This window comes from Bombus vancouverensis, chromosome 3, assembly GCF_051014615.1.
Source record: "Bombus vancouverensis nearcticus chromosome 3, iyBomVanc1_principal, whole genome shotgun sequence".
Lineage (NCBI taxonomy): Eukaryota > Metazoa > Arthropoda > Insecta > Hymenoptera > Apidae > Bombus > Bombus vancouverensis.
The window spans coordinates 12607472-12629218 of NC_134913.1; the positions used below are offsets into that span (position 1 = coordinate 12607472).

General features: G+C 32.6%; 4 protein-coding genes across 10 annotated transcripts; 1 reads left to right on the forward strand and 3 right to left on the reverse strand.

Moving 5' to 3' along the window:
• Positions 1-1396: 1396 nt before the first annotated feature.
• On the reverse strand, positions 1397-10079 carry Nmdar1 (glutamate ionotropic receptor NMDA type subunit 1). 4 transcript variants are annotated; one of them, XR_013061931.1, is made up of 18 exons: positions 9928-10079; positions 9457-9634; positions 8861-9112; positions 7864-8058; positions 7610-7710; positions 7199-7372; positions 6336-6449; positions 6110-6257; positions 5519-5732; positions 5309-5461; positions 5036-5193; positions 4592-4826; positions 4141-4289; positions 3618-3775; positions 3353-3525; positions 2894-3147; positions 2737-2795; positions 1701-1788 (listed from the first exon to the last, which is right to left on the reverse strand). XR_013061931.1 is itself a non-coding variant. In XM_033329205.2 (17 exons), the coding sequence occupies exons 2-17, from the start codon at positions 9616-9618 to the stop codon at positions 1546-1548; spliced, it is 2865 nt and encodes a 954-aa protein (XP_033185096.1). In that variant the 5' UTR covers positions 9619-9634; positions 9928-10078; the 3' UTR covers positions 1397-1545. The 4 variants fall into 4 exon arrangements, 3 of the variants coding, with proteins under 3 accessions (XP_033185096.1, XP_033185093.1, XP_033185098.1); XM_033329205.2 differs by lacking the exon at positions 2737-2795 and having other exon boundaries at positions 1397-1788; positions 5309-5443; positions 9928-10078; XM_033329202.2 differs by lacking the exon at positions 2737-2795 and having other exon boundaries at positions 1397-1788; positions 9928-10078.
• A 98-nt stretch (positions 10080-10177) lies between these two features.
• On the forward strand, positions 10178-15369 carry Sln (monocarboxylic acid transporter silnoon). Of its 2 annotated transcripts, XM_076628076.1 has the most exons (7): positions 10178-10309; positions 10766-12278; positions 12681-12824; positions 13073-13982; positions 14269-14489; positions 14660-14974; positions 15246-15369. In XM_076628076.1, exons 2-6 carry the CDS (start codon positions 11663-11665, stop codon positions 14833-14835), a joined length of 2067 nt encoding a protein of 688 aa, XP_076484191.1. In that variant the 5' UTR covers positions 10178-10309; positions 10766-11662; the 3' UTR covers positions 14836-14974; positions 15246-15369. The 2 variants fall into 2 exon arrangements, with proteins under 2 accessions (XP_076484191.1, XP_033185099.1); XM_033329208.2 differs by having other exon boundaries at positions 10304-12278.
• Positions 14841-16770, reverse strand: LOC117154317 (uncharacterized). Its single transcript, XM_033329220.2, has 3 exons — positions 16525-16770; positions 15953-16141; positions 14841-15872 (listed from the first exon to the last, which is right to left on the reverse strand). The coding sequence occupies exons 1-3, from the start codon at positions 16573-16575 to the stop codon at positions 15642-15644; spliced, it is 471 nt and encodes a 156-aa protein (XP_033185111.1). The 5' UTR covers positions 16576-16770; the 3' UTR covers positions 14841-15641.
• Positions 16771-17184: 414 nt separating this feature from the next.
• LOC143305182 (uncharacterized) lies at positions 17185-21657 on the reverse strand. 3 transcript variants are annotated; one of them, XM_076628074.1, is made up of 3 exons: positions 21570-21657; positions 19201-21027; positions 17185-19114 (listed from the first exon to the last, which is right to left on the reverse strand). In XM_076628074.1, exons 2-3 carry the CDS (start codon positions 20903-20905, stop codon positions 18708-18710), a joined length of 2112 nt encoding a protein of 703 aa, XP_076484189.1. In that variant the 5' UTR covers positions 20906-21027; positions 21570-21657; the 3' UTR covers positions 17185-18707. The 3 variants fall into 3 exon arrangements, with proteins under 3 accessions (XP_076484189.1, XP_076484188.1, XP_076484190.1); XM_076628073.1 differs by lacking the exon at positions 21570-21657 and having other exon boundaries at positions 19201-21266; XM_076628075.1 differs by lacking the exon at positions 21570-21657 and having other exon boundaries at positions 18978-19124; positions 19201-21266.
• Between the last annotated feature and the right edge of the window lie 90 nt (positions 21658-21747).

Here is a 21747-nt window from a genome sequence, read left to right on the forward strand (position 1 = left end):
AAAATCTAAAATGTCTGAGGTATCGGAAATGTATTCCAATGCAACTTTCAAGACTTTCAAGACTTACAAGATTTCCAAGGCTTATAAGACTTTCAAGAGTTATAGGGCATCGAATCCTATTCGAAGTGATTCAACATTTTGACGGTCTTGAAAAATATCGAATCGTTCCGAAACTAATTGTGAGATTCGAATACCAATTACTACTTGCAGCTGTATCATCTATTAAATAACATTATTAAAGGTTAACGTTTCTGTTGTGTTTGTATTCAAAGATATTAGATTGTTCTTGTCAAGGCCAACAATTTTTTAAACGACGAAAGCATATACTTATGTACTTTCATTCATTCAAACTTGTTTAAATAAATTTACTAATAAACTCAAATCTGAAGTTTTTGGTAAGTTTTGAATATCGAGTGAATTAAACTAAAAAAGTATTATATTTTTATATGAGGTTTAATATTGTCTCATTGAAAAAAGAAATCTGTTTTATTAACAAATTCCTTTCTTCTTAATTTTCTTCAATATCTAACTAAAAGCAGTATTTGTTTGAATGTTCTATTATTTTATAGAAATTCATATAAAAAGCTACGAATTTTTCGAATAGCCTAATAATTAAACAATCGAGATGGTAAATAATGTGTGCTAAAAGTGAAGAAGAAGGATACAAATGTATCGAATTAGTTAAATTAAAGATTACATTGATACCTTGAACAAAAGTGGCGCTTACAAATTTTGGTTCTATGTATTTTATACGATAGCTCTAACAGCTGAAATGTATTATTTTATCACTTATACAGTTATTATAGAATTTATAAAATTAAAATTAAAATTTTCTAAATTAATCAACTTTTATTTTATTTAGTATTTCTTTTATAGAAAATAAGAAAAATGCATCGATTGGTCTATAGGTAAATATACTTAAATATACTATAGTTCGGTTTAAAGAGATAATAATGACCTTAAATATTTGAAATATCTTCACTTCCGGGCCAGCAACCCGAAGCAATATCTTGTGATATTTTTATCTGTTACTGTTTAAAAAGTATGACTTCATCCAGTAACAAGAAATGCTATAGCATACGTGACAATTTTTATAACAAATACGGCATCAATTAAAGCATAGTTAATTCAGTAAGAATTAAGTAGGAAGATAATTCATAGAAGTTGCATAAACGTAGTATTATTGGCAAACGCAAATAAAGTAACTTGTTTTGTCAGGGTAAAAGACTACATTAGAATATTCCATAATTAAAAAAAAACTGTTATTATACTTGTTTCTTCAAAATTTTATGAAGTTGTATATAGATTAACTGAAGAATGTTGCAAATAAAATGTTGCGCCAATGCAACGTTGTTCCTTAAAGGATTAATGGATACCAAAACACGGTAAGAGAGTCTTTAAAGTAACGGTCTTTATTGTATAAAACAAACTTATCATTTTCAACACAGTTACATATGTGTCATATCTAACAAACTTTTTTCTCAGGTAATAATATAACATGTTGATATTTTACGATGTACAAGTAATCGATGAGGACGAGTTATTTCACACTATGAGATGTGAGACGTTTGCAGTGTATGCAGCGGGCGATAATCTGATATCGTCTGAACGTGGTATAGGTCGTTGACGGATGTCACTGTCCCCTGGCCATGCCCGACCAGGACTTCGCGGAGATACGTTCGATCTAGCTACCGTATCGACTGCTAAACTTACGGTCGTAGGATCGTTAAGGCCGTTACTTTGAATCCTTCGCTGAGCGGCTATCGAAGCTCGTAGAGTCTTTCGTTTCTGCATTTTAAAAATCGAAAGAATAGAAATTAGACAAATATACTAGGGGTATTGAAAAAAAGCTGCATTCGTTTTATTGTTTTGGCTAATTCTACTGAATTTGTATCGTAATACAGCAGTATTTCGTTAAGTAGTCATCGCTATTTTTATCCTTATTCTCTCTTAGAATTAAATTGTTAGTAGAATGAGTTTTTGGCGTTACGTTATGTAAAAAGAACAAATGTGTCATATAACTGTTAATAGAGAAGAAAAATACTAGGAATTTTCTGGGATTATACTTCCCTCGATAATTGAGCAGATAAAGTTTCATGACCAGTTAGCGAAGCACTACTGTATGAATTGTATTTGAGATTAACTATAATGATTAGAATGCGGACTTTTATGCGTGTAAGAGAAATTTAAAGGTGCGAAAATGCACACGATGCATTTGAAGATAACACAAGTCCAAGATAGAATACTTTTTCTAATATTTGATAAGAAATACAAATTTCGGCTTAGGTTCCCCTTCTTTAATTGTGCTCATAAGAATATGGATTTGCATAAATATTCGCAGTCTAATGATGATATTTTGCATATACATATATATATATATATAGCTTAACCTTTCTGCAACGGGACTGTAAGAACTAGAGCTCCACTTTTCTTATACACACTTTTGCAAGAAAGAGTCAAAATAAAATATAAAAGGAGAAAAGTATAAAATGCTAACTGTATAAATATTTGATGCATCATAAAAGCAGCAATTATAATGTCAAATACGACGAAGTACTTCTCGTTGCGTATTTTACACTATTTTTTTCTAAAATGCAAAATTGAATTTTACTGCATTAAACATTAACATTAAGTTAGCCTGTTTATATCTAAAGCTTGCAAAGCGTATGAATCGTTGTGCTTTAATCTAGAATGTTTGTGTTCGTTTGACAATCATGTTCTTTTAGGTGTCGTTACTGAAGTCTGTTAGAATTCCTGCGTTGCTCCCCTATTTTGTCCTGGCTGCTTGCGATTTACTGACAAACACAAAATTCTGAGGAATGGAGAACAAAAGACATCGAACGAAAGAAGTTCGATTCCAAATCCAAAATCTATAATCAAGCTTATCCTTTACCTCGATCGCACCTCTCCATTTATCAGCCGCGTGTCTCGCCAGTTCCATCTTTTTCTGCTTGCGAATCTGATGTTTTTTGTACGCTACTTCAATGATGATAAGTCCAATACCACCTATGATTCCGACACCGACCACTATGAATACTCCAGCCATATTTTTTAAGCCTAAAGTATTTGGAGCTTTCTCAAGTTGCTCGCATTGCTGTACGTTACTTCGAAGAATCCAATGGTTGTCAAGGCTTTCCATAAAGCCACCTAATAGTGTAATAAATATTTAGTAACAATTATTGGTAACTTGATGTTTATTTTTATATTACGGGACGTTAATTTATCCAATAATTCTAATTCTATTCTTTTAATGATTCTTATTAATTTTAAATATATGGTTATATATGATATATGATAATTATTTCATTATTAGTTTTTAATTATTTCAGATAATGATTTTTATTGAATTTACTTTCGTGGAAATCCAAGATAGCAAGAGTAACAGCGTCTGCCCATAAGGAACCTTTTTGCAAACCAATCCCATAACCGGAACGGCCAAATAACTCTCCAGCAGTTACCAATTCGCAGTCCTGAGCAGCTTCGAATTCTAATCGAGAACTATCCCAGATAAAAGCCATGAGTTTCCTACAAATACGATAATATCCTTAAAATCGTCAATTCTTGAACTTTAAATTTTTATGATAATCCAAATTTTATTCTTTATTTATTTTTTTTACCCAATTTTTATATCTCTGATAGCTTCTTCAGCAGTGTCGTAATTGTTCGCTTCCATTGTACGATACATATTGGATAATTCTACTTGTCGACGGAAGTACATGTCCACAGCTGAGCCCTTCACCGTGGCGCACGTAAGGTTCTCCATGGTGTTTCTAAGCTGCAAGTATATTCATGATGTTGCACAGGTAGTGTAACGTCTTCGTTACTTTGACTAAAATCAATATGTACGCTGTAGCAAAGGTAACAATAGATGTAATCGATATATTACATATACGTTTGTATACGTATGTAGAGTGATCCAAAAGTAATACAATGAAAAATTAAAGATGTAAATCATTGTTACTACAACAGATTGTAAAATGTTTTTAATATTTTTATATTCAATATCTTTGATATGCATATAATATGATATATATTTATGTAATATAAATTGCTGTAATAACAATTTGCTGTAAATTTTAAGGTGATACTTAAGATATAAAAAACAATATTATTTTTATAATTTATTAATTTCATTCTTACTCGAGCATCGTTGATGCCAGTTAATTTAGTTTTCGGCCGTTCCAACACGAGGAAAGCAGCCAAGTTGGCAGTGTAAGAAGCAACGATAATCATTGCAAATCCTGCCCACACCATACCCAACACTCGAGCAGAAAAACTCCGTGGAGTACCTGCAAAAATAATTATGTTTATCCATAATATTTATAAAATTCAGGTAAAATCCTCATTTATAGAGATGAAACTATTTTTACGCGGCGGCATTTTCATCCACGAGTAATCAATTTAATTACACTTCAATTGACAAAAGAATGTTATAAGGCTTACTATAAATATTTTGAAGTTCAATGTTAATAATGATTGATGTCAATGTATTTTTGTAAATAATAATTTGTATAGAATTTAATTTTTTTATACTTCTGAATGAAGTGTCTTTTTATTGTTTCATGGGGAAATAATATAATTAAAATCAAACCTTCCCCGATTCCACTGTTGAGAAGTACTCCCCAGGCGAACCAAACGGCGCTGGACAGATTCAGGGCGTCCTCTTCGGTACCGTCAGTGTTTGCTAGCTTGAACCTCCCGAAAGGTGAGAACCGGTCGAGGAGGTACAAAACTAGAGCCACTACGTGTACCGACACCATCACCAGTATCCATAGAGTGTTGCTGAATGGTTGCAGAAACGACACAAGGGTTGATGATCTTGATGGCTAAACCAAAAATTCTTTTTATAATTTTATATTTTTTTAATTAATAGTTTCAATTACTATTGACTAATTATTAACTATGAACTATGATTTATTTTAAATATTCTTTAATTATTATGATATAATTATAGTTTTAAATTAATCTTTAACCATTTTAAAATATATAACTACTTAGTTATTAATAAATATTACTAGATTATCAGTTATTGTACCTTTTTTTCAAGAATAGTGATGCCTTGATACTTGAACGGCTTGCTGAACTCGATAAATTCGGCGCGTTCCGGATTAATCGTCAAAGGAGCGACGATCATATCTGCTCTTTCATTCACCAATTCTCCGATAAGTCCTGTCCATTCTTTTTTTCCTCCAACTGAAACAAGGAATTTGTAAATTAAATACTAGTATCTGTTTCATAGTCACGTATGTTCTCATCGAAACGAGGCCTTACATCTACAACTGTTCTACCATGCTTCTACTTGTCGCACCTGAATTGTACTTGATCACATAGCTGCCAAATTGTCCATCGGGAGACAGAGCCAAACTATAGGTGAAATTAATGGTCTTTGATAATTCTTTCAACAAATCCATGCAGTATCCCTTGCAACAATATGTTTTCGTAGCTGTAAATGTTTGAAGATCTATTGTACATAATGTATAAGATATGCTATATCTTGTGATATTTAGTAAATTCTTACTTTCATGTTCTGTGACGTTAAAATGAGGGCATGGAATCTCTTCTGGAAGACATGGTTCACCGGATGCGATCTCGCGAACGTAAACAAATGGCTTTTCTTCGATAGTAAGTACTTTCAAGTGCGTAGGAATCATAAAACCTTCGGGTTTAGTTTGCAGTCGGCCAGGCCACGTTATGTTGGACTCGTTGACACTTAATGTCATTTTGGTACCATTCTACGGATAATACGAATACCAATACTAGAGAAGTAAAAAGATATCTTCAAACAATTAATTTTTTATGGAAAATATTCAATATTATAATAATATTTAAATTTTGATATAATATCAGATTAAGTAAAATATTAAATTTACTGTAAGATACTATATATAAAGATACTATATATAAAAAAGATATTATATTTAAAGAGTATATTCAAGTTATTTTAATAAGATAACTATCTATACTTTTTCAATTAATTATTTAAGGAAAACTTTTGAAGAAGGTAAATAGATTTAAGCTAAAGAGTTTTAACATCTACTTTGTTGTAAATATTTGAGGATTCTTCTGCATTTTTAGTATGTAATTCTATTTATTTTTTAATCTCACTTACAGTTGGATAAAAATACTGCCCAACGGAGACCCTTTTACCATTCTCCTGGATATTAATGATGTCATATTCAGCATAAATGCGATCCCCATTATCATCGAACGCTACTTTGCCAGTCTTACCATCTGATAGTACCTCTTTGAGGATGAATCTAAAACAGAGTGGAACTCATAACAGCAAGATACCATTTGATTTATATCAATAAAAACATAATAGAAGTAAACAGTACTCGAAAAGGCTTTTGCCGGTTTCCCATATCGAGCCAGAATCTCCGCAATCCTTTGGCGCCTCCGTGATTACTTTCGACTTGTTCATTTCTCGTAAGGCGGATACAAGCACTATCCTGAAATGTATATTCTGTTAGATTGTAAAATTATGATCTATCATACATCAGAAAAATTGGAAAATTTAAAATAGTAAAATTTAAGGTATAAATTCTTCTTGATCGAACAATATCCAAATGGTAGATGTATCAATAGTCCGAGACTACTATTTTCATCAAAACCACTTATTACTCCGTGGAATGTTCATTAACTACTAGTTATATTTATCTGAAATGGATAATAGGTTGTTTCACAGAGAGAGAGAGAAAGAGAGAGAGAGAGAGAAAGAAAGAGAGGGAAAGAGAGAGAGAGAGAGGGACAGGGCAACGTTACTCGTACACACATATCCTAAACGTTCAAAGCACATTCAGCGTTTCGCTGAACGATACGGAATATCCATTGGACAGATTGGAAGGTGTGCTAAGAGAGTATGTGATCCAGTGATCTGAAATCAGTTGTACATTGCTGTGAAATCAGGATGCGTGTTTCCTGTGCGTTGCATGCAATTTTACAATTCTACATCAGAAAAAGTTTGAATGAAGAAATGTGAGAAAGACATTTGTTTTTGTTTCTTTCTGTTTTGTTGCGAAGTATCGTAAAGATGTCCATTCAATCACTCTAATTGTAAGTCTTCTCATGCGTAGGTATCGTGTGTCCTTTTATTCTCATTTTTTTTTTTTTTTTTTTAGGCCTTTTCAGTAGTAAGACACGAAACTACAGACGCAACATACATGCGTGGATGTCTATACGTGATTAGAAAGGAACTGACAGGCTATCGTCGATGTGAGACTTCTCTTTCTCCGCGTTAATTAATTTCAAGCCGAGAAGACCTTCCGGTGCGTTAGGCGCATCTAAGGCTTGCTCCGTCACGATCCAAACATATCCTGCACCAGTCATATTCAATGCTGCTGCGTCTTGAAAAATCACGCTTGCGTCTGTTTTTCTGTTGAAGAGTAAACAAAATTTCATTCGTTCATTTATTCATTATTGTTATTTAGTATTTATTTCTCTTAACAAATAGGATAAAAGTTTAACATCTTTGTTGATAGAGCTTTGTGCGAGCTTTATATCATTTATATAATAGTGATTTGTATATTACAATTATTTTAAATAATTTGAAAAGTTTATTGCTATACAGATTGATGTAAAGCATATTTTAACAGAAATAATTGGTACTTACGAAGTGTACAAGAGACAAACTCTAGCTTGTGCATTTTTCATCTCCATTAACTGTTCCGTGAAGCTATCTAAACCAGGTTCAAATTCGATCACAGACTCTACCTGTTTTAAATCCATTACAATTCAATTAGAAACTAACAAACTAATTTCGTTATTGTCATAAAATTATGTTATATGTAATTATACAACGTTGTTTTCATAGAATTATTTCTAATAGGTCTTTCAAACAAGATTAGAAAATTTCATTAGATATACCTGAACTTTAATTTCAACATCATCTTCCAAATTCTGGGAAGTCGTCTGAAATCTTCCAAGCAATGCTCGACCATCTGTATCTGAACTATGGATGAAGATCACTTTCTTATAGCTAAAGTGTTGCAATAATTCAACCCATACGTCTGCTTGATGCGAATATGGTGGTACTGTCCTTAGGAAGGAGACGTGAATGTTCTGAAAGAATACTATACTTCAGATAAATCTTGCTATTTTATGTTATTACACAATATTTTATAGAACTCGCACCATACGTATGCTATACAGATATTTAACGTAACATGTAATACGGATAATGTGACAATGACGTAGTAAGTATTACAGACAATCTTATTTGTACAAATCCTTTGACGAACTACAATTTAACGTGTTCACTGTTGATCGTATTTTCATAACCCGTGCCGCGCCCCAATAAATGTAAAAAGATTCTATTTCTATAATACGAAATTATAAGCACATATATGTCTGGTGCGAATTATTATATTTAACGAATATTATATAATAATATTGAATATTAAACATATTGTACAAATTACAATACTCGATACTCGCCAAATATAATAATTCATACGCTAGCACAATGATATAGTATTGAATATTATGTTGTACGAATATTTGTACGAATATTATTTTTTTCAAAATTTCGTTACATTTAATTTTTTTTCTATATGCCAGTCGATGTCATACAAATATTATATTTTATAAGAGTATCTGACGAAATCGAATTTGCAATATACGCAGTGAATGTGTTAAATGTGCTGTATGATATTTGTTATAATAAATTAGAAATTAAATGTTAATTAACATCGTAGATAATTTATATTTGTAGTTAGTTATTTTTAATAAGTAGAACAATTAATATTACATTTTATAAAAGAAAATGTATGTAAATTTTTCACTGCTTTAGAATATCTCAATAATTCTAATCAATTTTCATGTGTAGAGTAGAGATCTTCGTTATATTTGTTAGTGGACTCACTTTGTCAGAGAATGCGGAATCTCTTGAAGATATACCTATAACGGGTATATGATAAAAGCCACTTGTATAAGAAACAGCAGCTGGTGACAGATCCCCTGTAAGGGGATGAGAAACTACCACCGCGTACACTTGTTCCGCTATCAAAGAGTTACACACGCTCAAAGCCGTCTTAATTGGATTGGAGTCCATTTCAATTACCGTGTGCTTATAAGTCACTCCCTTATTGACATATTGCGAGTTGAAGTTCAAAGTCTAGAAACCGGGGCAAATATGGAATTAATTATGACTCAATACTTCCTTGGAAAGTACGACGAATAAACACCTACAATTATCCTTTGACTAACTATTCGATGTTTCATTAAATAGAACAGTTAAATTTCAATTTATTGTATATTCGAACTGAACTTCTTTGCATTATATGGAATTGAATTTAAAAATTAAGATAACTTAATTAAATTAAACTAGAATTTAATAAATTCTTAAAATGAAGCGAATTAAGTTTCAGACATAACTACTTTAAATAAGAAGTTAACTAATAAGAAGGTCTTATACAAAAAGATTAAATTATAGGAATGTTTTCATTGAATATTACTTACGTTTAGCGTTCGTTTGAAATACTCTTTGCTGTCATTATTGGAGAAAACGCCGCCGATCATAAAGAAGGTGGGATTGTTGAATTGGCTCGCGACGAGTCCATTGTGCACTTCATCGTTCAAAACAATTAAGGAAATGAACAATGCGACACCCTCGTATTTCATTATTAGGAAGTTCGATCTAGGAAAAAAAAATGAATTTCAAAATGGATTTCATCGAAGAACTAAAATATAAATAGGGGTAATATACAATAAAGAATTATACATACATACATAATGAACCATAAAAATTGTGGCAGTTTTTAATAATTATAATCATAATAGGAGATCTAAAATTAATTATATTAACATGTCACAATAAATTTAACGTTATAACGTAAATAATTTGCAAGAACATAAATTTCAACTACATGTTATTCTTCTGAAGCAGTTTATCTCCAAAGACATTTTCTCAAAAATGAAATCTGAACGTACCGGATCAGTCTACAGTCGTTGATCGTTCACGTAATATTCAAGGATGTACGGATTGGCTGGTGATTCATTTAAAACCCGTTCACGCCCTTATCTGACAATGAGTGCACCATGAACAGACCCAGTGTTAACGTCGAGCGCGAAGGTGGATCTGAAAGACAGAAGTCGGAGATTCATTGATCCGTTTGGATGCTGCGCACAGACTTCGTCCCCACTATTGCAATATTAGGATGTTTTCCTATTTTCCAGGCAACCTTACAATTTCTTTCTGACCGTTGCAATAATCTACACTTCCCTGCTCGTTTCAAACTCCTTATTTCTTCCTTATTCTCAGGATTATTTAGATCTCGACCAAACGTGCATTTAATCTCCCAATACAACTAAAGTACAGTAGAATTTCACTTATCAAAATGAAATTTTAGTTAGTGAGACTAACTCAACTTCTGCTGATTGAATTCATTTATCTAAGTTGACCTGAGTTCTATTTTCGTAAACGAGAAATGATAAATAGTGGGAAAAATCGATCAATTCTTATCATACAGTGGTGTGCAAAAGTTTCTGGGCAGATAGTATTTCTTTTTATATATCCTAAATATTTTTAATATTTTAAAGAATATTTTAAAGAACAGCCTAAAGATATTTTAAATAATTTTAATTAATATTGCGTAACTATACAACAGTTTATTGTCTTTCTTACTTGGCATGTTTCGTAACCAACGTTAGTTCATATTCTTTTAGCCAAATTGCTTATTATCAAAACAATTAAGAACATCCTATAAACATACAAAATATAAACAACTAAGAATAATTTAATTCTAATTCAAAGTTGTTTCTTCCATAGATTCATAGCATAAGAAGAAGAAGAAGCATTGCCAGGAGAGTTTAAAAGAACTTCCCAATGGTCGTAACAACTCGTACTATCTCCCTGGAATCAGTGTCTCTCCACCGATTAATTCCGATGACCTCCATCGTTTCTAAAGATGTTGAAATAATTGAAGCTGCAAAACGGGAAGGGACACGCGATGCAGGCCGATCGAAGATCGTCCAGGCGTAGGGACTACAGGGTGGAAATGGTCATACAAGCTAGTGGAGGCCAAGGCGGATGGAAAAGTGGGTCGACCGGCAGGACAATAAACCGATAGGCCCCTGCATTGTTTCCAAGCCACGTGGTGGTGACTACACCGCGAGATGCCAGTGCGTCAGTTGTGGCTGCATATTGATCTCGTAAGTTTCCACTCGGTGGCGACCTCCTCTGCGTGCGCACCCTTTTCACTTCGGTTATTTACCAAGCACCCTTAGACAGAGTCAGGAGAACCTTGGAGAACGTGTAAATGGTGAGAAGGAAGTCAACGGTAGATAGGTAACAACAAAGTCAAATCGGGGTGGACCGATTTTGATAAGGTGCATGTCGAAAGACCAGGAAGATTACATTTGGAGAGTTTAAACAATAGAAAAAGAAGAATAGAGAAAAGTAGATAGAACAGAAGTTGACATCTAATAAGATAGATAGAGGAAGATATAGAAAACGATCCCAGGACATAGAGACAAGTACATAAATAGAAATATAGAGTGTTAGAAAAACGAAGATTCCGTTTTTTTATCAGAGATAAAAGAGAATCTGAAGAGGTGAAGCAGGTGAAAAGAAGACTGTTTGCCAGCAGAAGCAAACGAAGGAGAGGAAAAGCAACGTAACTCCAATGTATTACGGTCCCCCTCGCGTGAACGAATCCACGGAAATATGTCATTACCACGAGAATGGAGTCTGCAGGATTCGGTTGAGCGTGACGCTGTCGCCTGTGCGACAGCGTCGCAGGAGATGGTCGGCACCACTGTCATCGACGAGAATATGAATCAACAAAATCAACTGGGCTCCCTTTTGTCGATACATTCGGCGCCCGTCTTCGATTTGAGCACAGGTGTACCCTCGCCAAAAAGGCCAGCCTCGTTGGCCGTCCAGGCAACAGCAACTTCAACACCGATCGTGCCACCGCATCTTCAGAGTCCAGAGACTATCGAGGACGAGGATAACGATAATCTCCTGACCATATCGAGTCTCACGGCCAGGCCATTGATTGCCAAGTCTCATGAACTTCGATCGAGCATAACTTCTAGTACCAAGAAGAAAAAACCTAAGTGCGAAACGAAAAAATCGAGAAATATCAAGTATGTTCCATTAGATGGTGGTTATGGCTGGGTGATCGTTTGCGGAGCATTTTTCGTTCAGTTCTGGGTGACTGGACTGATGAAATCTTACGGGGTGCTGTACGTTGAGGTGATGGAAACGTTTAAGGATTCCACAGCTTCGGTCGCTTCTTGGATACCCGCTATCTTATCTTGTCTTTGTCTCGCGCTTGGTAAGTATTTGCCAAGATGTTTTAGTGAAAAGTAGGTTTTTTAGAAGTCTAATCAATATTTTAATAAAATAATAATACTAAAAATGTGACACAACTCTAAACAAATTATTCAGGGAAAACGAGAAACTATTTGGAAACTTATAAAAAATTATTTACTAAACACATAATGTTAAAGTAAAGAATAAACACTAGAATGATAGATAGATAGATAATCAAATATTATTTTTGTAATTTTCCATTCTTAACTTTCTTGAGATCGTTCTTTGACGATTTTGATGCTCATCTAACACAGGATTGAATTATTTTGAGTTGTGACACTTTTGAAGTACATGTGCGACTATGACAATGTGAAGAGATTGTGCTATTATCCTAAATATTAATATGTGAATAATCCAAATACAGCTCCAGTGACGAGCATGCTGTGCCAGAAGTATAGTTGTCGGGCTGTCGTTTTCATCGGTGGATTGTTCTGTGCTTTAGGATTAACGATAAGTTACTTTGCAACAAAGTTGATACATCTCTTTTTTACATTTGGAGTTCTGACAGGTTCGTGGGTAATCGATTTTATCAAATTTCTTCGCCGTGCGTTCGTCTCAATATATGTATGTATATGTATATAATCAGGTTTCGTCATTGGGTTACGTAAGAAAATGCGGATAGCATGCTTGAAAGAAAGAAAGCAAGAATATGATACGAACGAACAACTGGACAATACAATTAATCCAATTATAAACATCTAAATATTTGTACAATGACAATATTTATTGTCATATCAATTAATATAACAATTTTAGGCATTGGCAGCGGTCTGTCGACAACACCAGGTATCATTCTCGTCTCACAATACTTCGACAAGCATCGAGCACTAGCAAATGGAATATGCGTATCTGGTACAGCAGCTGGCAGTTTCGTGTTTCCGCTTTTGATCAAGGTTCTCGTGGATAATTTTGGTTTCCACGGTACCATCCTTTTACTTGGTGGTTGTATGCTTCACGTATGTGTCAGCGCAACCCTATACCGGCCACTGGAGAACAATTACGCGCCAGAAGACACAGAGATGCCGGAAAAGGCGGAAAAGGTCGAGAGCACAGCAAAGGAATTAGAGACGGCAAAACAACAGAAGTTAGATTTAATATTCGCCAATGATTCGACTACGAAACATAATCTGTTGAACGAATTATTTCATCAGAACGGTGTAGTGGCGGTCGAGCTGACAGACAGTGACGAGGAGAAAGACGTTGTGGGCGAGTGTCTACAGATGAAACCGATCTCGAAGATACGTAGCTCGAGTATATTACACAGTGTCGAAGATCTATCGACCGATTCTACGTGCGTTTACAAGGCAAGGTCGTCGTTAAAGTCGCTGAAGTCGTCAGTCACGGCGGTATATCCAGTTCCTCAGAACGAGTCACAACTGCCAAAGGAAAAGAAGACAGTGATGCAAAGGATAGCGCAATACATCGATCTGTCTCTATTGAAAAATCCTCAATTCATGATGATGTGTTTGTCCGTTAGTCTTATGTCAACCGGAAGTCCGTATATGCTGTACTATCTTCCGGCATACGTACACGCTGCTGGTTATACGAAATCGGAAGCTGGATACCTGGTCGCTATTTCCGCTGCGCTTGATTTATGCGGAAGATTAGGACTTGGATGGCTTTCGGATTTGAAACTTTTTGATCGGCGGAAAGGATACATTGGAAGGTACGTTCGAGAAATTTTTATACTGCATCCACAAAATGCATTTGCATAGATCCTTATTTTCCAATAAAATATTTTTTTTTATCAGATTCTACGTTTCATTTTCATAGTATTGAATTTTTATAGTCATATGGAAGTATTACTAAATGATGTGAAATTTAATACGCTTGAACCTAATTTAATGTGCACACCCTATAGGAAATATAGGTGTACAAATCATTTTTGTATATAATCCTTATTTTTGTATTATTGAACTTTACTATTTAATAAAAATTTTCTTCTTAAACAGTGTCGTGGGTGCTGGTGTAGCTGTACTGGCAATTCCAGTGGCCCATTCTTTCTACGTGTTAGCATGTTCTGTAGGCATGTATGGACTATGCTTAGGCTGTTGGTTCCTCTTGGTTCCCGTCCTTCTCGCAGACCAATACGGAACTGATAAAATATCCTCTACTTATGGTCTTGTCAGGATGTTCCAGAGCGTTGGAGCTATTTCTATTCCGCCTTTAGCAGGTATGAAATTATTTGAATTTTAATACAGTACAGCGTTTAAAATAAATATTAATTGCAATTAATGAACTTAAAAGTATCCGATTCTGTGTAGTAGTCGCAGAGGTATTGTCTTGCTTAAATAAACAAATAATCAGTGTTATTTATGTTAATGTTTTCATGTTATATTGCAGGTTACCTGCGCGATGTAACAGGGAGTTACTCCGTATGTTTTCTATGCATGGGTACGTGCATGGTCATGGGAGGTCTACCTTTACTCCTGGTTTTTAACGAAGTATCGGAATCATCGAAGATGACTGTTAATAATGAGAACAGTAACTGTCAAGGAGAGGTGGTTGCAAAAAAATAAAAATATTTTGCGAATGTGATTGAATGTGTATTAGAAATCTAATAAATCACAACATTTGTCGCTACAATTATTCTACTATGATGTATTGCTTCGTTCAGTGTATTCGAAACGTTTACATAAAATACCTCGTTCGCGGCAGGTAAGGGTAATTTTTATAAGTTTCTATATAAATGCACATGTCTCATTTTGTTTTATTGGTAAACGACACTCTCATTTACACATTTACGTTTAAAAATAAAAAGAAATAACATAGGACAAAAACGTTCTTATACATACTAGATTTATATACAATGTAAAGAACTACTTTTAAAAAACAGAATCTGGTTTCCAGTTGTAATTTGTCTTATATATTACACATAAACACTATGTACATTATTCATATTTACATGTTACATTATGATTATTTGTAGAAAATGAAGAATTGCGGCAGGTCCTACGATGAAAGAAACAATCTCTTAGTAGGAAATACATATTTTTCATACAAACAGATGTAATTAAACACAATGATCTTTAATAAAAATTGTATTCTTTTCACTTATGTAGTCTTAATTTGTCTACTGTCGAAGATAATGTATAAATTAATGCTCAAAAAACTTTATAAATCTCAAAATTACCATAAATTAATTCATGCTAATTAATGCTATTAATTCATGCATAACATTATGTAATACTATTTTAATTTTCCTTGATGCAATGAATAGATAGCATTTCAAATATAGTCCAGCATCTATATAAAATGATTACTTTCTACTAAAAATGGACACTAGTATTTCTTATAGTACAAAATATGATACAATAGAAAAAAATTATGTCGGTTTCCAGGCTACAACTCTCATTTTATTATTTAATTCTTGCAGTATCAAAGAGCATGTGAGCTGTTTCTCTGGTGATAGACCATTGATTCCTTCCATTTCATCATCATCATCTCCTAGTCCATTACTACTTCCACTTTTCCCTTTACCTTTTACCTTTCGTTTCTTCTTCTTGTTTAGCTGTCTACAATCTATGTCACTAGCAGCATCTGTTGCTTTTCTGATCTATAATGATTGGATTTTTTTACACAAATTATTCATTTCAAAATATATATTTATATATAGAATATTAAAGAATATCTTACTTTTGCACTCTTTTTTGATTGTTTATCGTATTCTAAAGCATCATAATAATTTGGTTTCTCACGCTTGATTCGATTGGTTCGTCTTGTTTTCATTACTCCATTATCAGGACTAGGAGGACTTTTTATTGAATTTCGTCTTGCATTAAAGAATGAATGCCCACATGGACAAGCTTTGCAAGCTACAGGTACCTTAATAAACAAATACATATAATTAATATAAAGTGATATAAATAAGTTATCAATTGTATACATATATAATTGAATAAATATATAAAATTTGTTTGCACTCAAAATTAAAATTTAATATTTTTTCTTATACACGTATAAAAAAATTAATTATTCAAAGCTTACATTAAAATATACAATGAAATAATTAATTATATAGTAGATAGTAGAAAAATTTATGACAAAATAATCTTATTTCCGTTTTACTGAAGTTTTTCCAGTTCATTTAAAAAGTCTTAGTGTAATAAATAAATAAAGCTACAAAAAATATTCAAAATAAAATTAATATATATATGTGTATAACTGTTTGGTATAAATATAAAATAATTATTATAATATAAAATTACCTGCTGTTCACATTTTGGGCAGCCTTTACTGATTGTTTTAGTCTTGGCCATATTACGGAAAAATATTTAATAAGGATAAGGTTATTTACAATTAAAAAATATGACTAGATAACTATATCGTTAAACCATGTCGTTGAATATTGACATCATAGCACGAAAATAGCTTTTATATCGATGAGAATGCATTTTAAGAGCGTTCACTATAACGTTGAGTATTTTTTTTTTACATTTAACATAACGCTAATAAGTAATGACAACCGTAATGTATAAAAGGAACACAATGTAAAATGATTCGTACTTCAATTGATAGATGGCAGTGAAAGTCAATTACGAGAATGGACCAATCGCAGAATTCATGCTATTTCACATTGTGAAAATGTATTTCCAGTTTTCAGCTTAGTAAGTATTTAAGCTTTGTGATAACACGATATTTGTGCATAGTCTTTCTACTCTTTCTCTTCATTACAATTTTGTTATTGTTTTCTCAGATGCAGATATTATTATACTTAATCATATTTTAATGAATGAATGTACGAAATATGAACATACTTAAATAAGTACACATCGAAAATTTCTTTATGTAATATGTATGTTTTACATACGTAAATATACGATATGTAAATTATTTACGTATCTCTGATATTATCAATGTTCATAAAATTTATTTTTAATATTTATTTAACTTTCATGGTTACATGGCTTACATTATTAATAATATAGGTAGTTAATTGTTAGTATCAGATCAAAGTTTATTGTCATTTTAGCATTATGTATTTACATAAACTAATTGATATCTATTCTATATTAATAAAATAAACCTAAAAATCCTATCTTTTTAAATTGTATTCGATTATGGTATTCTTAATTGCTCCTTTTCTTGCTCGTTTAATATAAATGCGTTTTATCATTCTTGAAATAGTTGTTAAATCTTTCGAGTTCTAATCAAACACTCGTTGCCTTAAGACGTTGAACTTTAATGGTTAAGATTTATTGATAACTTTTTCATATCTCATGTATTACGTATTTTTAAGATGATCGTGGTATTTTAATTTCATTGTAAAGCACTTCAATTTTTAAAGATCTGTTTTTACCAGGTATCTGAATTGGTTAGGTTGGGGTATGTACATTTTGTTCAATAACAAAGATATACATATTACTAATTAATATTTCTAGATTTTATCTTTTTTCGCTTCTAAATATTATTTTTTAAAATGAACGGTATACATTTTAATCAAATTAATTGCTTATTTTTCAATAATTTTAGTACACAAGTATTTTAAATAATTTTAGTAAAAATATCCTTTTCCTCTTAGTTTTATTACTTTATTATTTCCAGCCTGTTACTTTTTACTTTTTACCTTTGCAAACTTTCTACCAGTATTAAACAAAGAGTTATCGTTTTTACTTAGTGCAGTATTTTCTTATATAATTCTTTAGCCTTCCCGCGTTGATAAATAATCGGATAAAAGACAGATGTTCCCTAAAATAATTCTCTTATCTCATATATTAATACTACCCTGACTTTTTAAGCACATTTTCACTTCATCGACTGATATCAAAGTATGTACCCAAGTAAGGTGAATGTTCCATCTTACGCGTATTTATTCCACGCACAATTTTCTTCAAATTATTTCTTTTTAACCACTTATTAGATACATATATATATATGATTTTATAGCATAATAATTTCATAATTAAGTTTGTTAATTCTTTACATACTATTCATTCAATTATCTTGATTTTATGTCAGTGTTAATAAAGGATCTTATTCTAATTCTTTACTGAGTCTGCACGTTAACTACAAGAACAATAGTGTAACTTGTCGACGAACTGTGTAATTATCTTTCTCTGTTATCTATTCTCAGCTTTATCACATTACATACGTGAGATGATTTTTAAAACAATGTTTTACTCATTACTAAATGCAGTAGCTCACAAAAGTAATCGAACACTTATTTAATAGAAGATTTCTATAAGTGTTTAGGACGATTTAAGTAAACAACTGTACGTGTTACGTATTTTCTGCAACCAAATTTTTGTATATTACATAGTATATTCCGCATTTCTCAGTCTTTCCCATTCTATTGTATTAATTAATCCTTCATGGCCTACAACATCCTCATCTTTTTTTTACCAGTCGTAGGACAAGAAACAACAATGCGCGAAGCAATTGGAAAGTTACTTCAGTATTTACCTTCGATTTTTAAATTCTGCCCGAAATTTGACGCGATTCCTCGTGATGATGTACGACGAAAGTGACAAACTCTCTTCGCATTTCTTTGCCGATATTGGCTCTTTATTGAAGTAATATTATTCATTCGTTTTATGAAAGTTATTGAAGTTACTGACGATCTATCTTGGGCATTAAAGTCGACACTTGTATTATCGGATACGTCCGCATTCTCTCCACTATCTGATATGGAACAGCGCACGAGTTTATTGGATTCCGAATGTTGAAATTCTGCATCTTCGATTTCTTCATACTCATTAGTCATAATATTAGTCTGTTTATCCATTTCTTTATTTTTATTTATAACATTGCAAAAGCAATCTCCTGATGCTTCTTTTTTATATCCTTTCCCTTTTCTATCTACAAATAACTAATAACTATTTATAAATAACTGATCACCGTGAGCAAGGTCTTTTGGTGCTTTTTTCATTTCGACTATTTTTCACCTGTTACGATATTGCCAAACGTCTGAGTACTTTCGCTCCTCTTCGTTTCTTTGTCGATCCTAGCTCTTTCGGTTTCTACTTTTAACATTTTATCATGGCAACCATTTTTCTTCGAGAATTCACAATCATTCTTTTTAGCCATATTATGTCCCCATTTAGCAGTCATCGATGGTGACGCCCAGTCAAGGTCACACTTAGAAACGTGCCTTTTGTTTCCAATGCACGTGTAACTATGCTTCTTAGAACCTGGAATAAAATTCCTTCGACTTTTTGTAACTGAATGTTTCGTAACGCAATCCCTGATCTTATTTTGCTCGTTCGAGGCTTTTTTACAGATACACGAGCGCGTGTTTCGACCAGACGTGTTTGCAGAGATTTGCTCAATTTTCAGATCAGGGCTATTACAGTGATAACACATCAGTTTTAGTTCTTGCTTAGGGAAGATCGCGTCCTTTGTTTCTGTGCAATGGTCTAGTCTGTTTTGTTCCCCAAATTGTTTCCTCACCTTCTGCATACAAGTGTACATCTTCTGCTTTGTCCATTCATAATTTTTCTCTCGCTTCATATATACTCGTTGTTTATGTTTCGCGTATCTTTTTGGGTCTGGTGTACAAAATTCTAACTTTTTTTTCGGAGAAATTAATTTCTCTGGTTTCCGTTTGCAATAAATATTTTCGCATTCTTCACACAATACGCTATTCGACAAGCTCACATCTTTCAATGGACTCGTACAATTACGAACACAATGTATACTTGAAAGGATATAACTATGTAGTATACAATTGCAACAGGCAATATTATTAGGATACATTTGGGTATTTACCTCTGTGTGTTTTCTGGGAAAAGATTCTTGTACTTCACCGATTTTATCTTTTAGTATTATACTAGTTTGTGCAATTCCATCGGCTGCATTTTTAGAAGTAGTTTGGCCTTCCTTTTTAGTAATTATTCCATTTTCTAAATCATTCTTTGATGCAAATTGCTTTTTATCGTTCAATTGATCCTTTTTGTGATGTGTATATTTAGAATGAGTATGCTTGTTAAGATTTTTATTAGAAATAATTTCTTGAGACTTAGGACGAGTTTTTTCTACAACAGTCTCAGTACGTTGGTCACGTTTCACTTTTTCTGTAGGTTTCCTGCGATTCGATAATTCCGAGTTTTTCTTAACGGATAACTGACTAGTGTATCTGTTTTCTTTTTTCCGGACTCCCTGCAAATTGTCATTGAATGTTCTCTCAATTAGCGAATAATTTGATTCTTGGTGTCCTTCTTGAGGAGGATCTTTTTTATCATCAATATGAACTTTATTAAATTGACACGGGACACCGCGTTCTATTTCTGCCTCGTCGTCTCCATCGTACACGCACGCAAATCGTGTAGAACAAATATTTTTGGTGCGAGAAAATCGCAATCGAGGATATTTACTGGACTGGCTTCGATGAAGAGTTCTAGTTTTCCATGGATCAGGAATTCCTTGTATAAAAGGTAAACGTGTATCGTTCCATAGCCTATCAGTGATGAAATATCTGGTACAGAAAGGTATTAAATTTTTCTGTAATACGTACGCCTCCGTACAAAATCCCTTACAAAATCCCTTAGCAATTAAATACTCTTTCCAAGTATCAGGAATACCTCGACGCACATTGGAATAATTTTCTTGTCGTTGATAAGACGAAAACGTGATAAATGGTTGTGTGCTCATTAATCTTGGAGAAGAAAATGGTCCTCGTACTACTTCATGGACATCGATATACTTTTTTTTTTTTAATCGTTTTGGTGATGTCCATTTTTGGGTCCATCCAGTGTAGACGTTAATACTGCAATCTGGATGCATCAAAACGATTCAATTCTTCCATAGGATCATTTGAAAACAATTGTGAATGCGTTACGATACGATAGTTTTATTATTTTATGCTATAAAGGCAATTATGTTATCATTTTTTGTAAATATTCTATCCTTTCAACTTATTTAAAATATATACGACATACTTAAAGTATTAATATTATTTAGATTTTGTAATTTCTTATTCGATATGTCATTTTTGAAATTGTAAGTTAGATAGATATTGAAATATATATGTAGATATCAGATTTAATATTAACTTCACATGTAAATAAATCGCAGCAATTCTTATAATACTTAAAATTGGCAAATTAATTGGCGATTAAAAATATTATCATATACAAAAACATAGGAGAAAGGCATGGTAGATCATATTTTTGGTTTTTTGTATGACAACGACTTTAAAATCCAATATCTTATAAACCAATCACATGCTTGTTGAATTTCTTTAAAAAATATTTACATTAAAAATATTGATTTCTTAGAAGTATTGATTATCATATTCTAAATATTAGAGATATACCATTAATTGCTTGCGGAAAAGCTCGTAGATTTGTCTTTTGATGCTAAAAGGTTTATATATATCTTTGAGCTGAATCGATTGATCCTCTTCTTAAGTATGTTATATTAAAGTATATCTCCTTAACCATGAAATAACATCAAAAGCAGAAAATCAACAACATTTTCTGTGATCTTCATAG